General features: G+C 46.4%; 1 protein-coding gene across 1 annotated transcript in view; it reads left to right on the top strand.

Annotated features, from left to right (window-relative positions):
- LOC147726126 (uncharacterized) overlaps nt 1-22,755 on the top strand; it is a 689,775-nt gene that overhangs the window by 47,899 nt on the left and 619,121 nt on the right. The window contains exon 2 of the mRNA XM_086960228.1: nt 12,019-12,207. Within this exon, the coding sequence (XP_086816354.1) occupies nt 12,019-12,207 (189 nt within the window). The remainder of the gene's footprint in view (nt 1-12,018; nt 12,208-22,755) is intronic.

Here is a 22,755-nt window from a genome sequence, read left to right as displayed (position 1 = left end):
GTGCCAATAAATCATTAGTTATCCTCTTCAAGTTTTGCCTAGATTCCATTTTACCCGGGCCCTTCAGGATATTATTAGTGTATTCTTAACCCAATTTTTCATATCTGCCTGCCTGCTTTGCTCAAGATAATATTGAAACTGAAAGGTCGTGACTGGGAGAGGTATATTGCCATGAACTAGCCATTCTGTAGATGGTGATTCCGCCACTGTAAATGGTAGCCTGTCCAGTTTTTCAATACGCAGCATTGTATATGTAGCTCCTATTTGTGCCATTTCTATCTGTTTATCTGTTAGATTGCATTCAGAAAAAAGAGACAGTCTGTTTATAAATCAGCAAGGCGTAATGCCTGCACACAAAGATTGCAGCGCCCATCTTAATAACATAATAGAACATAACTGGGATTGCCCGTGTTGTAATATGGCTAAATCATGTTCCCGTATGTCTATTGCAGAAGATACAATGTTGCCCAATGAATAAATCCTGGAGGTCAAAGTTGTTAACCCATTATCTACCACAGCTAATGCGTTCTCTAAGTTAATATGGTCTTTTTCCCGTATTCTATCTGTGGCCTCTTGTTGGGATATCTTCCACTTTTCATTATAAGCAGTATAAATGCCAGCATATATGAAATGTATCTGATGTTGTTTTCTGGGTCCTAGTAAAAAATCTCTAAGATCCATGTCTTGTGAGAGTAAAGATAAGTGTTGTTTCACTTCTGTGAGTGTTGAGGTTTCTAGCCAATCACGGCACAACTTCCCAACACTATAGGATGTCACTACCCCCAGGTGTTCTCTCTGTACATAACGTGGGTCTGGCATATGGATACTGAATCCCTCGGTGATGTTCAGGAATCGCTTATGACATACGTTTGTGTTTAAGGGCCAAACCTGCCATTTTTTCCAAGTTGGGTCTGTCCTATTGTACTGTAAAATGTAATCTGCTGTTGCCCCTTCCTTTGTAGTTGTATTTTGCCACCCCTGTGTACGAATCCTAGGAGTGTTCAGGTCCTTGCTCTTGGCTAGTCCAAGACAGGCTGTCTGTTGCACAGTGTCATTTAAAAAGATAATCTGCTAGGAATGAGGCATGCTCGAAATAGCGCTTCTTTTCCCTGGACTTGCCAGTCCCTAGAACCCTACACTGATTTTAAGTCTATTCTATTTCGTCCTTCCATAGGTCAAAGCCTTGTTCAGACAGTTGGGCAAAAAAGGATTGAGAATAAATCTGTTTGGTACTTGTCAACATAATTTTCAATGCTGATGTTGGTGCAACCTTATAATAGTATGAGGCTGGATCTGTAGTGTTAAACCCTGAAAAGTATGAAGATTTCTGTACAAAAGTTTGCAAACTACTTTGTGGTGGTGTTGGGCAATGTTTCCACTGGTGACAATCAAAAACATTTCTAGGTGAAATAGATTTGTTTAGGAAATGATGACCATAATGTTGATAATAGTACAATGTATCATAATCTGAAAAACCCTCTAACATTTCATTATTAGAAAATGCAGGAGTTTTCTCTAAATCAGAAAACATGTTATTAACAGTTTCCGTGTCCCAATCATCAGAAAATGTACTGGAGGTAATGATATCACTTAATGAAATTTTAAATACATGAATAATTTTTAAAAGTTTGGTCGGGCCGCTTATGTTAAAATCAACCTTGTCCCATGCTATACCATACGGTATAGGAACTGCTGTAATGCTCACTGATGACAAGCCTCTTTGTTCACGATGTGATGATGGATGTGGCTTCAGTAGTATGTTGACCTTTTGGTCTGTAGTGCTTTGTTGATGATATCGTTCATTAATAAGCATGCTAAATGTAAGTACAAGGACAAGCCATTACAGTATCCCAATAATTACCCAGAGTTCAATCCAAGGAGATACCAGGTATGTCTTTTGAAGAAAGTTAAGAAAGTTATTGATTTGTTGCTTGTATCATTGTTTGGCTGGCGTTGTTTCCGGTTCATTTGGATCCAATGAAAACGTATCAAAGTTCATGAAATAGCAAGAAGCAGTTCGATCAGTTGTTGGAATTGCATCAGGATTAGTTCAAATCGCTTTTTGTTCTTGACGAGGCATGTTGGTGTAATTGCAACCTTGTTATTATTTTGAGTTTGATTTTGAATTTGAACTTCGAGTTCACAAGGAACGAGTTCCATAGTGTTGTTGCTTAGTCCTTCATTCCGTGCAGGTTGCTCTTCAAACGTGATGAGTCTGTCTGTTTGAGCTTCTTGAATTGTAACAAGAGGAGGACGTCTGCTACTGTGGAGTTCACAAGGCCTACTGCATAGTAATGGCCACATAGTGTGGTTTGATTAAGTCTATTGACACAAATCTTTTCTCCATTTTCCCGGCAAGAGGCAGCAAAAGTACAGTTCTTGTACCTTGTACTGCAAGGACTGGTACAGTTTTTCTGTATGATGGTCCAAATTCCTTTTTGTATGTAATTTTCTCTCTGACCAGATCCCCGACTTTTGGGATCCAGACTGGTCTTGCCTTGACTTCCCCAGTGGTGGTCTGCTTCAGGTGGACATTACTTTGTTGTGTCCTGGATTAATTTAGATCCTGTAAAATAGTAAAACGATCATGGATATCAAATGGATTTTCATCCGCCACTGTGCCTTCACAATCAAGATCAGGTACCCACATTCTCGTCCCAAATAGGACCTCATCTGGAGTGACACCCCTAGAGAGTTTCTTGGCTGGTTATTTAATGCCCGCTGTACCCCATAAATGTGTTTGACCCAACTACAGCCCTTGCCTAGTACCCTAGCTGGTAAAGATTGCTTTAAGTCCCATTTTTTCTTCTCTATGACCAAATTTTCCTCAGGATGGTACAGAGAGGAGTACTGCAATGCTATGCCCATTCCTTCCAAGGCCTCTTTGTAAGCCCTAGAGCAAAACACCGGGCCGCTGTCAGAATGTAACGTGCTAATTGCGTATGGGCCGATATCCTTGATAACAGTTCGAGCGTCAGCTGTTTGTAAGGGGCCACAGTGGTCCGAATACACACATGCAAGAGGTTTATATAATTTTAATAATAGCGTCTGTGCGGGTCCCGCTATAATGTCTATAATATTTTATCTGCTGGCAGATGTAGCAATTCAAGACAAAGGCCCCCATTAGGATGGCGGGTGGACTTTGCCTGCCCGCCATCCTCCCGGAAAACGGAACCGCCTGCGAGCTGAGTGGCGGTCCCGCCTTGCATATTATGATGCGCCCGCCAGAGTGGTTTGTATGTAATTTGTACTGTTTCGCCTTCATTGAAGATTAAGTAGGTGTACACGCATTGACCCGCTAATATACGCACCACCAAGTGGCATACGCTTACAAGTGTTTGGAACTATCATGTCTTCATGGAGTGAACAAAGGATATTTGTGTGTTCTTGTGTCCACTGTCTGGCTGAAAAGTCAGGTTTTATTACGTCATAGAAAAGTTTTACCCTTTCTGCCTAATCTCAAATGTATGTTCTGCAAACATTTAGGAATTCCAGTATTGAATGTAGATTTTTTAAAGATTTTGGAGGCTGGAGCAGCGCACACTTTTCTAAAAAGCTAGCTGCTAAACTGTTCCCTTCACTTAACAGGTCGTATCCGAAAAATAGGACATTGAGGTGGGCAATTTTTAAAGTTACATTTGTAGCCCTCAGAGGCGAATCCTATAATAATGGTGCTCACCCTTGTCAAGTGCCTCTCTAAGTCATCGTCTGTCAGATAAATATTATCCACTTAGGACAATGCTTCTTCGTCAAATTTTTGAAGTAACTCAGTTACCCTTGCTGAAAATACCCCAGGGCTGTTCTTATACCCTTGGGAGAGATGGCAAAATTGTCTCTGGGACCCCAACACTGAGAATGCAGTCAAATACCTCCTTCAAGCGCTATATTTTGGCAGAAAAATCTATTTGAGATATCAAGTATAGTTTTGTATTTTTGCCGCAGAATGTTATTCATTAATGTGGCACTATGTGCATTTTGGACTGCGTATGTCTTTGTTCAAGTGTTTAAATGTCTGTAATCTAAAACGAAACAATATGTATTGGTGGGTTTAGATACGGGAAACAAAGGATTGTACATTTTTCAATGACCCCCTAGTATTGAACCTGATCTAAGATCTTCCTGACTTGTTTTTAAGCTTCTTGCTTTATTGGGTATTGCCTCTGACCATTAGGTGAAACTTTTAACAAGATCACGTTGGTGTCTTACGGGATCGCAGAGGACATTGCCTCCGCCATGCCGAGGGTACTCTGCCTGCCAAATTTACAGATGACGGGTGGCCCTGCGATCACCTGTGGGAATTGAAAGGAAGCACAACCACAGCAATTCCTTTCTGTGTGCTAAAGGGCTAAAGGTCTGTTGTGCAACCATCGTCAGATATGACAGGCGTTTACCAACTTTTGACAATTTTTATTTTTCAAAGACAAAGTGTGAAAGTCCACAATACTTCAACTATCCCTCGAGTACTCCCTTAAATTGAAAGGTTCAATGTCCAAGCACTATAGTATTTCTGGTCTTCTTTATTTGACCTTGTTGATATTCGGGCTGGGGGGTCGCCTGTTGCTAGAATAATGTGGATTGGTAGAGAGACCCAGACTGCAGCAGATCTGATAGACTGAAGGCTCACGGCCACCGGGTCATGGCTCCAGTCGCGAGTCCTGAAGCTTTTTGTGCCGCTCCCCCCTTTGTCCCCTGGTGTGAGTAGGGTCTCCGAGGCTTCAGAGATCAGAAGGTCTTACAAACACAAGGTGCACACTTCACTGTCCCTTCTCACCTGTGCACCAGCCTCACTGCTGCCACACGTACCTGAGTACTGCTAGCAGTGACCCTTCTTCCCCGGCGTACCTGTGAAAACGTGGGAACTTGCTGGGACGTCTTTAAGCTCTGTGGAATCTCCGTGGACTGCTCGCTGCTCCCGCTGCGCGGGAGCCGCTTCGCCCGTGGGAGGACCCACCAACGCGGATCCAACTTTGCCTGGTTGCTGGCTGCCGAGGGAGACCGTCAACAGAGGAGGCTACAGGGGTAAGCGCAGCAGGGACTCGCTATCCCAGGAGTCCCTGCATGACCACGAGTCACCGGTCAGCGCCCCCCCGCGTGCCCCGCCCCCACTGGCAAACAGCTAAAAGTGTAGCGGGAACCAGCCTGCCTGTGACCCTTCTTCCCCGGCGTACCTGTGAAGACGTGGGAACTTGCTGGGACGTCTTTAAGCTCTGTGGAATCTCCGTGGACTGCTCGCCCGTGGGAGGACCCACCAACGCGGATCCAACTTTGCCTGGTTGCTGGCTGCCGAGGGAGACCGTCAACAGAGGAGGCTACAGGGGTAAGCGCAGCAGGGACTCGCTATCCCAGGAGTCCCTGCATGACCACGAGTCACCGGTCAGCGCCCCCCTGCGTGCCCCGCCCCCACTGGCAAACAGCTAAAAGTGTAGCGGGAACCAGCCTGCCTGTGACCCTTCTTCCCCGGCGTACCTGTGAAGACGTGGGAACTTGCTGGGACGTCTTTAAGCTCTGTGGAATCTCCGTGGACTGCTCGCCCGTGGGAGGACCCACCAACGCGGATCCAACTTTGCCTGGTTGCTGGCTGCCGAGGGAGACCGTCAACAGAGGAGGCTACAGGGGTAAGCGCAGCAGGGACTCGCTATCCCAGGAGTCCCTGCATGACCACGAGTCACCGGTCAGCGCCCCCCTGCGTGCCCCGCCCCCACTGGCAAACAGCTAAAAGTGTAGCGGGAACCAGCCTGCCTGTGACCCTTCTTCCCCGGCGTACCTGTGAAGACGTGGGAACTTGCTGGGACGTCTTTAAGCTCTGTGGAATCTCCGTGGACTGCTCGCCGCTCCCGCTGCGCGGGAGCCGCTTCGCCCGTGGGAGGACCCACCAACGCGGATCCAACTTTGCCTGGTTGCTGGCTGCCGAGGGAGACCGTCAACAGAGGAGGCTACAGGGGTAAGCGCAGCAGGGACTCGCTATCCCAGGAGTCCCTGCATGACCACGAGTCACCGGTCAGCGCCCCCCTGCGTGCCCCGCCCCCACCGCCACTCTACAAGATCAGAGGAGAGCCCGTCTTGCGGGACGCAAGCGGGACGCCGGGTGAAGCCCGGGCAAAGGGCGGGCCGTCTGTGGCCGTCCGGGGCCGGCAGAGGCCGGCTGGGCCACCCCCCTTCCATCGACTCCTACGGCTCCAATCCCTCTGAGCCCATCTGTAGGTCTTGAATCCATTATGTCCACCAGATCCGGTAAAGCCCTGAGGGGCGGTGGATCAAGTGCTCTAGAGGGCTCCACGATGATTGGCACTATGGACAAATTCATCACCCGGGTGGCTAACGTCATTGAAAAGGAGATCGCAATGACGGAACGCCGCCTCTCACTTGACCTCCTTCCATCCAAGCGCTCATCCTTGGGAGCTGCGGCACATGCCTTGTCGCCGCCTACTTCCATCCCCAACCTACCCCCGCCTGGGCCCCCATCTGACGAGCAACACATTGTAGCGCTAGAGGCAGGACTAGATAGGATAGAAAGCCTCATATCATTCCCTTCCCCAGGCAGTCGCTGTACTGAGGATATAGCTTCTAGACCATCCCACTGCTTAGCCAGCTTTCCCGATAACAGGTCTCATTCGGATCCTATTGTCCCCTCACCTGACCCACAACCACTTCCCCAGACTAGACCTTCACGGGTACATAGGAAAAGGAAAAGGGGGATTAACATTCGGAGGGGAAATCACTCCATGCTCTACAAGCGCTCTAGGACACAGCTCCATAGGGATACCTCATACCCAGACGCTGGAGAGCTGGAACTCCTCAGGATTTCTAGCTCCCCCCAGCACGCAGCTGAGTCCCAGATACCGTCCCCCCTGCCTCCAGCAACACCGGCCCTACCAAAACAGGGTACCTCTCTCGAGTCTCTCGAGAAACTGGTAAAGTCCCTGTTTAATCCACTACTCGACCAAGTTAAGAGCCTGGGGGTCAGACTGGACAATTTTGAACAGGCCACTAGGGACAACTTTTTCTCCCTGAAAACCCTGCTGAAAGTGCATCCTAAGCCTAGTGAGATCAACCCAGATAGGAATGTTGCTAAAGAGGTCCCAGTAAACCAAACAACCAGAGTCCAGTCGTCACTGCCGGCCAAAACACTGGCTACAGGGAAAGCTCCTACCCCAGCCCCTTTAGCCAGTGCGAAGCAGGCAAGGCCGAGTGATTCCACTCACGTAGTTCAGGTGCACGGCACTCCCCCCACAGCAGCGACGGCACTTGCGCCGAACCCTGCTCAAAAGATCTCTCAGAAGAAAGGGGCTGGTCCAAATGCGCATTCGGCTTCCGCTGCGCCTGCTAAAACCAATGGAGCAGCACCAATCTCTAGGGCTACCCATTCCACCTCTTTGCCTAAAAATCCCCCTCTGTCTAAAAATTCCTCCTTGCCAAAAAATCCTCCCCCAGTGGCCACCCAGCAGATTCCGCCACGCAAGTGCCCCCGGTAAATCTCCCTCCCGAATGCCACCCGTATGTTGTTGTCCTCACCAAAGTCCCCCCCCTAAAAGAATCACAGCAGGAAACACATCAGGCGCTAAAAAACAAAGTCATCCACTGGATGAAAACCAATAGACCACTTCGATTGGGTGTAGATGGCCTGATCCTTGGGGTGCGTAGGGTGGGTTGGATTGGGCATGGGAAGAAACCTTTTGAGGGAGATTGCGTGGTGGTCAATTTTCAAGATATAAGAGCCGCCCACTCAATATGCTCCCAAGGCCGAACGGCCGGCACGGGGGTCGATGCTGTCGACCTAACTTTTTTCTACCCGAGGCCGGTCCTGACCACCCCGCTCTGCCCTGTCGGGCCCCCTCCCCAAAACATCGTCCATGGTCATCCTTCCCCGGGAATCTTCCCACAGCAGTTATACCTAGCTCCAGTTATGCAGAATTGGGGTTCCTGGGGTTGCTGACTCTGTGACGCGCCCGGGGAGGCCCTTGTGGTTTTGAGTCCTGCTGCCGAGCCTACCCCCTTCTCTAATCCGTAGCCCCTCGACTATACCACAAAGCCAGGCTACTGCCGAGTTTGTCAAAGAGCAAGGGGAGACCAGGGCATCTTCTGACCCACTGGTTAGCCTCCCTGTTGTGGGTGTTGTGGACACGCTGCCTCCTGTCGAGAACTGTAGCATTGCGGCTGTGACGGACCCCCCGTTTAGGGTTCTCAGCTGGAATGTGGCGGGCCTCAAGAGGAAGCTAGCGCTGCCGGACTGGAACTCGCTAGTGGAGCAACACTCCATATGCCTGTTCCAGGAAACCTGGAGCGGGGTGCCCCTGCACAAGGCAGGATACTCCACCCATTTTTTGCCAGCAGTCCATAGTGTAACTGGTAGGGGCCGCCCTTCGGGTGGCCTCTTAATTTGGGTGGCTTCAGAACTCAACTGCAGGGTGGTGGAGCGGGATACCAAATGCCCGGATCTCCTTAACATATTGCTGAAAAACCCCCAGGGCCGAGTCATCCTAAATATTTTTAACATTTACGCCCGAGGCACAAAGGGGGGTAGAGAATCCCCAGTAATATCTTGTCTAGAAGCCCAGCTTCGCTCGTCACCTCATAGGGCCTGTACCTTGGTGGCGGGCGATCTCAATTGTACCTTTGAGCCCCTGGACCTCGAAATCCTAACTGATCAAGAGGAACACGACACTAGGTGGGGGATTCCGTCCCTTGAACTCAGTCCCATTAAAAAGTGGACAGAAGTGGCCCTCCAGATCAACTCAATAGATATGGAGTTTGGTCTGAGGGCTGCCAATGGCAGGACTAGGTCAGACAAAGTAGGGGCCCATACCTACAACAGGCCAGGGCATACGTCACGGATTGATTATTTCCTCCTTGACGTACACCTGTGGAGTATGGTGGAGGACATGGTGATTATACCATCTGTTGAGAGTGACCACAACCTCCTCTCTCTCACCTTGTCTCACAGGTGGTTAACTAGCACTGTGACCAGAACTTCTCGTAACCCCGCCCCGGACCTGTCAGTAGTCGCCAACTGTGGACGGCGGCTAAAGTGGGCGAAGTTGGCACTTTCAGAGGAGAAAACTTCTGCCATTAGGCAGCTTCTTGCCTCAGCCCTAGTCAATCTTGACCCCCAAGAGGATGGGTTGCTGGAGGTGGCCTCAAGGTTCTGCACCATAACCCAGGCTATCAGTGACCTCTTTGTAGTTCCAGCTAATATGAATAGAAGGAAACCAAGCTCACGAGCTAGACAGGGCTGGTACAATCAGAAGTGCAGGGAGGCGAAGTCACTTCTCATTGAAGCAGTCAAGTCCAAATTACCATCTAGGACTAGGGTGGCCAGGAGGCACTATGCACTCTGCCAAAAAAACGCCAAGATGGAGTGGGAGGATAACTTCTGGCAGGCTCTCCTGGCTGCCAGTCGTGGGAAAGATGCCAAAGGTTTTTGGGATTTGGTGGGCAATAGGAACCGTCCCGACGACACCCTGAGGACCTGTACCATCAATGCCCAGACATGGTTCTCCCACTTCCAAAAACTCTATTCTGCCGCTGAAGGCCCACTAAACGACCCTTTTAACCTCCCGCCCTATACCTTAGTTCAAGACCTGGAACTTTTTTCTGCTTTGGATGTCACAAAGCAGATTAAAACCCTGGTACCATTAAAAGCAGCTGGTCCGGATGGCCTACCAGGCGATATCCTCCGAGCATATCCGGAAGAATGGGGGGTATTAATCTCTGCACTCCTTAATGCAATCGTTGTGGGAGGCCCTGTGCCAGATTCCTGGAGAGGTGCTGAGGTAGTCCCCATCTACAAAAAGGGCAGCCGGGACCTAATAGACTCGAGCCAGAAACTGGCGGGGAAAGCCATTTTGGGGAGGATCTCACAATGGGTGGACGAAAACCACATCCTGTCCGATATGCAAGCCGGGTTCCGTTCAGGCACCGGAACTATCGAACAGGTCTTTAGGCTCCTGCTACTGCACTGGAAGGTGGTGGAGCTAGGCAAAGGCAGTCTCTACTTGGCCTTTATTGACCTAAAGACTGCCTTTGACCTGGTTCCTAGGGAGGAACTTTGGAGGGTGCTACATGGTCTAGGGATGCCCCCGTATATACTAAACCTCCTTATCAATCTGCATAACAACACCTATGCCCAGGTTAGATGGGGGTTGAATGGGGAAAAGACCGACAAGATCAGGGTCGAGAGGGGAGTAAGGCAGGGTTGTGTCCTGGCCCCTACTCTATTCTCCCTCTATATCAACGGGGTGGTAGATTCCCTACTCGGCGAACCAGCACTCTGGGAGGCGTAAAAATTCCAACTTTGCTGTTCGCCGACGACACCCTTCTCATCTCTAAAACCCCCCAAGGTCTCCAGACACTACTGAATCGCTTCCAGGACTTTTGCACCACCAGGGGACTTGTCATCAACGTGGAAAAAACCAAGTACTTAGTTATGCACCCTCCCCGCAAACTTGGCCGCCCTCCCATTCTGAACTCTATACCCCTTGAAAGAGTGGCAGAATTCGACTACTTGGGAATTCGACTTAACGATGCGATGAGCTGGACCGCCCACATCAATAAAATGACAATGGCCCACAAAAGGGTGGGGGGGGCCCTCCTTAAGGAGTTCAACAACTCAACAAAACATTGTGTTGCCCCTCTACTAGATATATATAAAGCACGTGCGGTCCCTGCGTCACTTTATGGAGCCGAACTGTGGGGCCTGGGCAAAGTGGATTTACTGAGCAAGGCTGAAAACAAATTCATTAAAGATCTCCTTGCCATTCCATCGAGTAGTCCGACTATCCCAGTGCTCATGGATGCTGGCTGTAAAGCAATAGGGGATCAGGCCCGTCTTCGACCCCTCGTGGTCTGGGCTCGCCTGTGGAGGGTACCGGAGCTAAAACCTTATGCTGATGGCCTAGCTGAGGTGATGCACTCCGACGGTTGGCACAGCATTAAATGGCTGAAGGACATTAAACATCTTTTAGGGGACCTAGGCCTGGACTCCTGCTGGCATAGCCACTCCGCTCCCCCGAAGGAGATCTTAAAAAAACTTTTTTGGGAGTGGGTTCGTGTGAAGCGCATCAGTAATCAGCAGCACTGCAAAACCACCGCAGCTTTTCTGCTGATAAAAGATGTTGTCGCCTACGAGCCGTACATGGACATAATAACAATCGCCATGGACCGGTCCTTGTACATCAAATTCCGGTTAGGAACCCTACCCTTGGCCGACCTCTGCTCCAGGTGGAATAAATCCCAGTCCTCATCACGCTGTTGTGCTCTTTGTCCCGATAAACCAGAGACGGTGCCACACTTTCTTTTCGAATGCCCGGACTATGGTCGCCCTAGATCTCGTTGGCTTGGACCTATCTGCAGAGAATTGGGTACCCGCCAGTACTCTGTTGCCCTTCGGATTCTTTTAACCAATACAGCCCCTCCTATTGTCTGTGCCGTTGCCAAGTTTTTAAAATGGGCTTGGTTGATTAGACTTAGAAGACTGTCCATATCAATTTAATCCTTTTTTTAACTAATTTATGCTGATCAATTGTGTTTTACTCTTTTATCTAATGTACAGTCATACTTTTTTCGACATGCTGTTTTTATCTTTTGTACCGCTTTTATGATATATGCATATCGAAATAAAGCAATCAACCAACAATATATACTGCTAGCAGTGGCATTAGGAGATGACTGGGACATCAGTATTCCAAAGGATATTAAAGGAGATGTTCGGATCACACATCCCCTGGTTCCAACAATGGAGGGGTGCTTGGTGTTCAACAATAAATGCAATGAAAACATTACAAATTGGTATTGTCGAGTGTGTTGATCTACGAAGCGTGTATGGTGTTTGTGATGCTTGGCAGGGAATTGTTTTGTGTTCTTTGTAAATGACACGGTTTGAATGTCCTGCTGTCTGATGTCCTGTTCTGTCCCCGCCCATTTCTGCATATTTCCGCGGTTAAACCGCTCGTGATGAACCTTTTAGGTAAATGTGGTCGGCTGAAGATCTTTAAGTGATATTATATTGATTTAATTTTTCAGAGCTGTGCGAGTATCCGAGCAGCGGAAGTCCAGCTCTCACCCTCACACCGCACAAAGAGTGGTATAACCCAGGAGAGAGTGTCGGAGTCACCTGCCCTGAGAGGTATCAGCCTTCGAGCGGCACAATGATGTGCAGACAGCTGGATGAGTCTACACAGAGCGCTTGGGATGTGACACCCTACTGCATCCGTGAGTGTGACCCACCTTCACGCTGTCATGTCGAGTCTGCTTTAGGCCGTTGCTTTGTCTTTGGGGGGAACTGAAACCGCCCCAGAGGCCGGAGTGTCAACTCCACAGGATCAAGAGTTGCATGCATGAAAGATTTCTCCACCAGAGTAACCGCGCCCACCTTAACGAATGAAACACTCGGGCTGTAAATTCTACCATGCGCTTCGCTGCTGGTGGAACTTGCATCACACACGTGAGCAATGGAAGTGTACCCTCGAACTGATGGCACTTTTAATTGTATTTATTTATTAGAATTATTTTCATAGTCCAGACCTAGCCATGGGGGAAATGGGTACTTTCCAATTACAGTAGCCAAAATTAACTTATCTAAAGACATATTGAAATGGTGTCGGAAAAACACCAAACACTAGTAAAAGTACTCTTTAATGTGGGCCCTGCAGAGGTGAGGCTGTAGCATCCTTCATGGGTACAGCCGGGAGGATGGACTCTTGTGTTTTCAGGTGGGTGACTCATTGCCTTGCAGGGAGGGTTGTGGTGGGGGAAGGGGGAATACGGCCCCTAATGATGCCAGCATGAAGGAATCTTTCTGGTCATGAGGCTGTGCGTGGGTAGGGGTTCTCTACTGTCCTACAGTTTTTTAAACAATGCTTCAATAATGAGAAACTTTAAAACGCTAAAATGCGTTTTCTTTTGTTTTTTAAATCACAGTGTTATTCTTCTCTGATGGTTTTTTGGGAAGAAATCTGAGACACATGATGCATTTAAAGTGTGTTTAGTGAGAACTAATGGCATTTTGAGACAGTTTTACCAAGATAATTGCTGCAAAAATAATATGAATATAAAAAACTTTTAAATTGGGCTTAATGGATGTTTACCGGCTAAAGTTGAGGAACAATATGCAGCAAATGGTACATTTTAAATCCCGGCTAAGCCAAAATATGGTAAACAAGTTGGAAAGATTGAAAGACAGCTCGAGGGGGTCAACAAACCGTTGGTAAATGAATGATAAGATGTGTATAAGAGAACATCCACATTAATTCACAGGTGAACATAGGACAGTAAGTAAAAGATTTTTTTACAGGTGTGCAGTGCTTAATTTGAGCCCGGAGTTCATGTGGGGTCCACCAGCACTTATTTCGGGGAATCGGCGCTAATTTGTCCTGATCAGACTTTGACCCAAAATAGGAGAGAAAAAAACACAAAAGGGGGAAAGAAAGAAGAAGAAAAGAGACGGTAATAGATTGGGAAGGGAGAAAGCAGGGGCGAGAAAGAACGTGCAGGAATGAGTTTGACTGGCAGGAAGTGTCTAGTGGTGAAGTAAGGTTTTATGAGGGGCGCTCACGAATAGGCAGCCTAGGTTTTCGCCACCACCTCCTTCCTCATCGTAGGTGGCATCTTCTGACCAAATGTTTGCCCTGGTATTTATTGTTTTACAAATTAAGCACTGCAGAACTGTTGCAGGTCTCCTGCAAGAGAAGTATGGCTTTGGGAGTCTTGCTAAAGAAAATTAGGCAAATGATAAACTGGGATGATAAAAAGAGGCAGGCTTTAAACGGAGCGTTACAGAGCAGTTTATATTTGTCTCTTTGATTCGCACACCTTCCAACAGCCCCATGAGGCTCATTTGAACTTTTCCAATTCTCTCAAATTTAGTAAGTCAAAACTTCAATTTTACATGCATTTTCCATTTCGCTTGCCCAGATTTTGCTTTGTCTTTTTCATGGTTTTGTAGAACTAGTCATTTCTGTCGACCAACTTAATGAGACCACTATTATCTGCTTCAGAAGGATGATAACTGATTGGATTAAAAAATGTGTCTGCCAGTTACATCCAAATATCAGTTTCAGGCGCACCAACCCAATGAGCTATCACATTAGGTTACCATTAAAAGAATAGATAAAAGAGAAAGGCACTCGCCCAGTAACATGACAGGCATGTGACCGTATAGACAGACACAAACCCAAAGAAACAGACCCAAAGACATACAGGCCTCAAGATACAAGGGTCGCCAGGCAACAGCGCATGTGCGCTCTCTGCAGGCTCCACCTAACTCGACTTTAGCTCTCAGCATTACAAATTTACGCCTGTGAAAGGTGTTGTAGCAGGGATTCCGTTCTCTTACAGAACTGTGCATAGAGATCAGGAACCTCAGTGAATTAGGGTGACCCAAAACTCACCTCAGTATCCAAAATCCCCTTACCGAGCTAGCTACAGTGTCTCATTGGTCATAACAAACTCCCAATGACTTAGACAAACCAGAACATGAACTTAGGTTACCTCAGGTATCCTGGAACACATGAACACTCTTTCGCTCTATAATCATTTCAAACCAGAACGTGGAGTAAATGAGGACATGTGCAATTTTGAAATATTTATTATTCAATGCAAGGTTCTCAAACGCAGTATCTTATATAATACAAGAAGACATATTATAAAAATCATAGTTATCAGCATTGTCACTAATTCATAATAAGCAAACGGTGATAGCATATTATAATGCACAAATCAATAGAAATTTGTATCACCTATTTTTCGCGCTCCCTATTTAGCATACTATATTATATCTAAGAAGGTCTCATTTGGGTTTTAGCAGGGCGGTCCCATACCTCTAAATGTCAGGAGGAGAGGATCACATCATCAGCTACCAGCTCTCTGCATGCGAAGCATCATCAAGTGTGTTTTTGCGTTCTCAGGAACTCTATCTTAAACCCGCTTAGAGCCCAATGTTGGCAGCAACTGTATTTGTGTTATGTCTAGTGGTGCGAGGATCAGAGCTCCCAGCAACCTTGTGTTAGGTTATTCTTAGAGGGTTCAGCACTCACTGTTCAGACAGTGTACCAAGCACGACTGATATCAGAGCAATAACATATTATTCTCTAATAAATCACATCTTTCGTCTAGGTTGAAAGCTACAATAACAATTATGTGTCGTGTGCAAACTGAAGCCAAAGGAAAATATGTTGTTTAAACACTTAATAAACTCATGCTAACTTAACACAGTATATAGAAAAGCAGCATCTATATGACACCCCCCCCAATGATCCGAGGACGGTCAAAAAACACAAGCCAATACTAGAATAGAGGCATAACATGAAAGCAGAGTTAAACAATATTGAGCCAAGCTAAAAGTGTATATAAAATGTATATAAAAATATGTACGAATGCCTATAGTGGCCAAACAAAATGTAATCCAAAGTCTTGAACTCGAGGCCAAATATAAAATCATAGGCCTAGATCATATAAAGTTGAATGTTCGTAAAAATAAGGCACCTTTCAAAAATACTAAAAAGTCACGTGCCATAATAATGAAAGTCTCCAAGGCCTCTCATGATTGGACAGAATATGCAAAATAGGCAGCAACAGCTTCCAACATGAAATTACTGTCATCATCCGAAAACAGTTCAGCCATCCAATTAAGCAATGGGAAAGAACATACGTGCTCCTCCAGCACCGGACCCTCTAGCAACATCAGAGGACAACTCGGTGGGTTCTCAAGAACGCTATGTGCCAGAAACTCATGCGCCGCTGCGGGTATGTCCCACTGACCCATTAGTCCATGCATCGCTGCCAAGGCCATAATCCTTTCGCCAGAACAAACCAACTCGTGAGCAACTACGGGGCCCATCAGGTGATTAAAATCGACGTCAGGAGATATCGGCAAGCAGAGACACAAATCAATGGCCCAGTCGAAATCGCAGCTCAGGCAATGAAACACAGGCTGGACACATGTGAAATAGGAAAATCGAAACGATAATCCAAATGCCGTGCCTAAAGTCGCAAGCGGCAGGGTGCCATAGTAGTCAAGCATCCGGTTGCGAAACAGTGTCAGAAGGAACTGAGCGGCTTCTTGCGCAGGATGGACATCCATGTTTTAGGAAGCAGAATAATATCAAAATGCCTGCAGCCAAAGCCAGCAAACCAGGGAATCCGCCAAACAAACTCGAAAATATAGAATGGAAGAAAGCGGGGATGACACCAAAAATCTTTTCAAATGTAGTCACGAGACCACTGCTAACCAATTAAAAAAAATGAGCTAAGCCAGACGTGGAGGAGGCATTAAAGATTTGATGGAATAATTCGCAGAAATGAAATGGCAAGTCAGTATTTAAAAGTGCCTGCACCTCTGTGCGTGTGTTAGCTATGTGAAGGACATAAGTTTCACGGGCCGAGCTCAGGGCCACTTCCTTTTGAGACAAAAGAGCTCTTATTCTACTCATACCATTGAACTCCGCTTTCAAGGTTGGGATGCGCGGCCAGATGGAAACATCTGAATCCCCATGTGTGGGAGGATATAGCACATTTTTGCAACACACCACACGTTCTGATACAGTAACCACATAAGCGATACCGACCATTAACCAACAACACTCTTCGTTATTCAAAAGCAAATAACTACCATTTGTCAATAATGTAAATGTGGGAACTATTGCTGGAACTGGCGTGCCTTTCAAAACACAGACTAAATTAGGCCGGTCCTGATTACAAGAACCATGCAACTGGATGTGTCTGCATATTAGTGAACGGTCAGGCGACTGTGTGCATTCTTCACCATTTAGATTCACCTCTTTTCCATCTTTCAGACATCTGTACGTGTATGGTAAAGACCATGCCTCATGGAGGAATGCACTGCCTATTGGTTCATATCGCCCTATTGCAATATACCGCATACAATTAGTAAATTTATACAAAGCAAATGGTAACATAATAACTCCATGGATAAGCCATGCTGCAGCAGCGGCTTCAGCTACAGAGAAGGGTAAAGATTCCAACTTTTCAATATGTAACATAGAAAATGATGCATCTCGCATTGAAAGCATGCGCTGCTTGTCAGTCAAATTAAATGGGGCAAATAGGGAGGACACGTTCATGTAACTCCAGGGCAGGCGGCCCGCCTTAAGAGTCTGTAGTGTGCATGCAAACTGTATTACAGAACGCAATTGATTTTGACCATGGTATAATACAGACACCTCATCATTCACAATGTCAACTACAGAAGAAACAATATTATTCAACGTGTAAATTCGAGAAGAAAGCATGTTAGTACTGTTATCGACAACTGCAAGCACTTTTTCCAAATTTGCTTGGTCAATCGCCCTTAGGCGCTTAGCAGCCTCAATTTGTGAAAATTTCCAAATTTCATTGTAAACCGCATAAATCCACCGTTTAGACCTACCATTAGCCGGGCCTTTTATAAAATCATTTAAATCCACATTATCATTTAACTGAAATAGATGTAGTTTAACTGCAGCTAACGTGGAATGTTGTAACCAATTCTGACACAGTTTCCCCACAGAGTAAGTTGTGACAGTACAATCAGTTCCAAAACGGGGATCAGGTCTGACTTGTGTAAACCCTTCAGTCAAACCCAGAAAACGGCGTTGGCAAGAATCAGCACTTCTATGCCACTTCAGCCAACCCTTCAGATCCAAACTGGATACATTAAAGGATGAATTATGCAATAGAGTTTGTAACTCACGAATGGACAACTCAGTATAATTATCCCAACCTGAATATTCTTCCAATTCTGGGATAATTGGTATATTAAATTTTTTAGAAGTAGCCAATCCAAAGCATGTTGTTTGGGAAATAGTAGAATTTAGAAACAACATGTGATTCGGGATGAGACATGCACCGTGCAAAGCCTCAGTGCCCTGTACCTGCCAATCTTTGGTACCCCTAACCAATTTAAGGTCAATTGTTCCCTTCCATAGCTCGTAGCCATCTACAGCTAACTTGTCTAGAAAGGACTTCGAATACAGCAATTTTGTATCGGTATGTCTAACTTTGGACATGGACTTTTGTCTCATTTTGAAATAAAATGACTCAGGATTTGATTGATTAAAGTCTGTAAAATAAGTGTATTTTTTCAGAAATGTACTGGAGCTGCCTCCCAATGGAGCTGGGCAATGTTCCCACTGTGTGTAATTTACAGCAACCCTCCTGGAATTTGTTTTATGTAGAAAATGATTACCATAATGTTGAAAGCAAAACAAATCACCATAATTAACAGAATCTAAGTATAAATCCTTAGCATCAAATGCAGCATAGTATTTCAAATCAGAGAATAATGCTTCAACGGCCTGAATATCCCAATCATCAGAACGTATATTTTGTTTTACCACATCCCCCATGTTTACTCTAAGCACATTCGGAACATTAATCACTTCAGTGGGGCCATGTATTTGAAACCTAACCGCATCCCACACAATCCCATCAAGAACAGGCCAAGCAGTAATGTTTTCAGTCTGTGTGCTGAATGTGAAGAGGAAAGAGGGGCCAATGTTCCATTAAGGTACCGAATTCCTGTTCTTTCTTTGACATAGTGGCCATCGATCAGACAAAAAAAATAAAACACAAAACCAATTGACATAAAAAGATAAAATGAAAATAGAATCATCCAAATGTATGTCCAAGGGCGAATTAAAAAATGTTTTTTAAATAAAGTGGGATATTTTGCAATAGTTGAAGGTTTCTTTGAATGTTCTGAAACAGAGTCAAAAGAAAATCTGGACTGACCGGCCAAACGAGTCTGCAAATCCGGCATTGATAAATCAGTTGGATAGGTGTAGTTCAGCTCATCAGTGTTAGTAACAGGAATAGTATTTAATAAAGGAATGGAAATAGCAGGCATCTCGAGGGACATCTCCGGCTCTGCACCAGAAGTAATGGCCAACACAGAGTGCCTCACCATGGAAGGACAGGATACTGCCGGTGTCATGCTATGAAGAATCGGCCACCCTGTGTGTCTTGACATTGTCAATTGAGATAAATCTGTTTTCCTTACGACCTGGAAGTGGTGGTAATATGACTGTTCTCGTGCCCTTCACTCCAAGAACTCGAACCGGTGCACGATATGAGGGACCAAACTCTTTCTTGTTATCGATCTTCTCTCGAACCAGTTCTCCAACTTGGGGTAGCCAGCCAACTACCGGGATCTGCAACGCATCATCCGATGTGGAGGGCAAATGTTCCTTAGCTAGACTGTCTCTGGTCTTTTGTAGATCCTGTAAAACATTGCAATAGTCATCTACGTCAAAGGCCGCAGCCTGGGCCTTGCAGTCTAGACCGTCGAGGTCAGGGACATACATCTTGATACCAAAGAGCATTTTGTATGGGGTCCGCCCACCCAGAGACCTTCTAGGGAGATTAATAAGCGCACGCTGCACGCGATTGAGATGGGCCAACCAGTTTCTACCAGTGCCTATAACTCGAGCTGTCAAAGATTGCTTTAAGTCACGGTTCATTCGTTCCACTACACTGTTACCCTCAGGTCTGTACGGAGACGAAAACTTGACTTAGACCCCCAACGAAAGGTACCACAGGCAAAAATCCCTACAAAGACTCGCAAATCCTTAATGACAGTCTGTGAATCAGCGCTCCGATGGGGCCATACCCACACAAAGCGTGTGCATGAATCAACTGCTACTGAGATGTACTTATACGCAGTATCAGAAGAAAAAGGACTGCAGTGATCTAAATAAACGTATCCCAGTGGTTTATTAGAAATGTACAACTGTGTCTGAGGTGGACACGCAGCAGTTGAAGGCTTAATCTGCTGGCAAATGTCACATTGAAGGACATAATCGCTCATCTGTTTGTACAGTCCCCGCCACCAGAACCTCTGTTGTAGCTGAGTTACAGTGGCTGAGACGCCCGCATGCGCAGACGCCACACCTTCATGAGCCGCAGTAATCAAAGTAGCTCTGCAATCCGAGTTGGGAATTAAACGTTCACCAACATCAGGAATTTTCACATAAGGAACCTTATCGGGACTTAAGTGGTATGTGTACTTCGAAGGGAACCCCGCAGGATATTTACCTCCCTTCACAGTGACAGCAATAGCTGCTAAGATGTCATCATCTATCTTACTTCTGGACCGTGTAACTGCTGCAACTAAGTATTTTGATACTGCTGACTTCGCCGCTTCATCAGCAAGCGAATTACCGACAGCGTGGACTCCCACACGCTGGTGGCCAAGAGTATGAATCACAAACATGAGTGGTAACTTTTCTTTAAGTTCCGCCACTCGGACCCAGATCATTTTATGTTTTATTGTGCTACCTTTGGAATCACGAAATTCATTCTGAATCTAAAAGAACAAGTTTTCATTGTAAGACTGGACACAGTAGTAAGAGTCACTTACGATTAAAGTCGTCACACAAGGATCGGCGTACTCCAATGCAAGCATCAGAGCACGAAGTTCTGCTAATTGTGCGTTGCAGTCCCTAAGCGTCTGCGTGTGCACGACACTGGACTTGAACTCATCGTTCACCATGGCACCGACCACAATGGCGCATGCGGAAACGTAGGCATGTTTAGAGCCATACGCAACCTGCGCCGAACCATCAGTGTAAATGATGCAATGGAAATCCTCCAACGGCCGCATTGCTAAAGGAGCAGGATGAACAAATTCATACTGTAAGTACTCCTGCGACCGTAAAGTGGCGTCAAAAATAAACGTGACATCCTGGGATGTCAAGGATGCAGCCCATTGAATCCACCGAGGGTGCAAAGCTTTGAATTTGGTACACTGGCTTTCGTAACTGCCTCCAAGGCAGGACACGGGGTAACAACTAACATGCGTTTTCCCTGTGACAGGGCACGTTCCTTGAGAATTGCCATCTGCACAGCTGTCAAAACTTTCTCCACAGTGGAAAATCGCATTTCAGCCGAAGTGTACAAGTGTGACTTGTAAGCAATAGGTACTGTATCTCCTTCATTAAAAGTTAGGTACGTGAAACCTACCGTCCCAGGGACAATTCTTATCACCAGGTTGGTCTGGTTATCACGAGTCTGTAAATATTCAGAAGCGAACAAATTAGCTTGCAAAGACTGCAGAATAGCTGAATGCTCAGGCAGCCAGCATGATTTGGAAAAAGATGGTTGTATCAAAGCATACAAAGGCTTGATACGCTGGGCATATTCTGGAATGTATGTTCTTCCGAAATTCAAAAAGCCCAGTAAAGATTGTCATTTTTTCAGTGTTGTCGGAGAGTGCAATTGTGCGCATTTCTCCAGGAAGTGAGGAGCCATACCTTTTCCTTCATTGTTGAGTTCATAGCCCAGAAACAACACTGTGTACTCTGCAATGTGCGATTTTGCAAAGTTAAACTTGTAACCCATGTCTGCAAAGTTACAAATAATACTGTTCACTCGACACAGATGCTCCCAAAGTTTGTCGTCTGTGAGATAGATGTCATCCACATAAGAACAAGCATCTGGGTCGACCCTCTCCAACAGAGAGACAATGCGGGCGGAAAATACTCCAGGACTATTCTTATAGCCCATTGGGAGACGCCGAAACATTTTTCGCACACCGCCGCATGTGAAGGAGGTCCATTGGGAACTTAGACCATCCAATCTATGGGCATAAAAACCATTGGAAATGTGAAGCGTGGTTTTGAACCGCTTACGCACAAGACTATTCACAAGGGCAGAGCCGTGGGTGATCTGTACTGCACAGTTACGGCAATGCGAGTTCAAATGCCGGTAATCTAAAACCAAACTATATGAGCCGTCCGGCTTGTTCACAGTAAAGAGGGGGTTATTCATTGGTGACACACATGTTTCAATTACACCTTGATATTCCAATTGTTCAAGGATCGCTGCGACCGAAGCTTTGGCTTCACGTCGTATGGGATATTGAGGTTGAGGCTGCGGCTGAGACCGTAAAGGAATCTCGTGGCTTGGGGACAATTTATCCCAGCCACATTGATTGCGGTACACAGCCGGTGCAAGCGTCAGAGCCCACTCTTATGCAAAGTGCAGCGCTTCCACTCTCGAAACAGTGTTCGCGAAACTGGGGAGGATTACCTCCTCCCCTCTCGGAGCTGCGAGAACAAAAGGTGGGGGCCAGTCAGCCTCTGAAAGCAAAATGTCATACGTAGATGAAAGATTTTCCCAAAATACCCCTTTTATGGTACGCTGTAGGTTACCTTCTATCAACAGGACAATTTCAAAAAGTCTATCAGGGGGAGCAACTTGTGTATCAGCTGTTTCAATCACAGCATAAGTATCAGTCGCTGTCACCTTCAGTAGTGGACGGAGGGCCTCTCTCACTATGGTAATCTCCGCCGCTCTGTCCAGCAAGGTCAGAGCCCACGTCAGATTCCGAAGCCGCGTTCTCACAATCTGGGGCATATCGATGCGCCGTTAAGGCAGCGACTTTCTTCTTGGCAAACTGCTGTCTCTTGGGCGTAGAGCCCTCCTGCTTGTCTGCACCGTTGCTCGCCACCCAGGCCCCTGCCGCCCCCTCCACCACTGGTTGACGGAGCCGATGAGTCCTAAAAGGAACGAGGAGAGCGTTGGTCAGAAGCCTGAAACTGATCAGGAGATTTAATCATCGCGCGGTTGCGCAAATCATAAACACGTTCCGACTGCGCAGGCAAGGGAGACGCAGGGCGAGATGTCTGAGCCTGTTGTTGCTGTTGCTTACCCTGTTTCTGTTTTTTAGGCCAATTTTGTTTTTTATTGGAACTGGGTTGAACCGCCGCTGCTGAAGTCTGTCCCTGGGGCTGCTTTTTCTCTTTATCAGAAAAAGGCTTAAGA

This window comes from Lissotriton vulgaris, chromosome 3_1, assembly GCF_964263255.1.
Source record: "Lissotriton vulgaris chromosome 3_1, aLisVul1.2, whole genome shotgun sequence".
Lineage (NCBI taxonomy): Eukaryota > Metazoa > Chordata > Amphibia > Caudata > Salamandridae > Lissotriton > Lissotriton vulgaris.
This window is presented reverse-complemented; position numbering and strand designations above follow the sequence as displayed.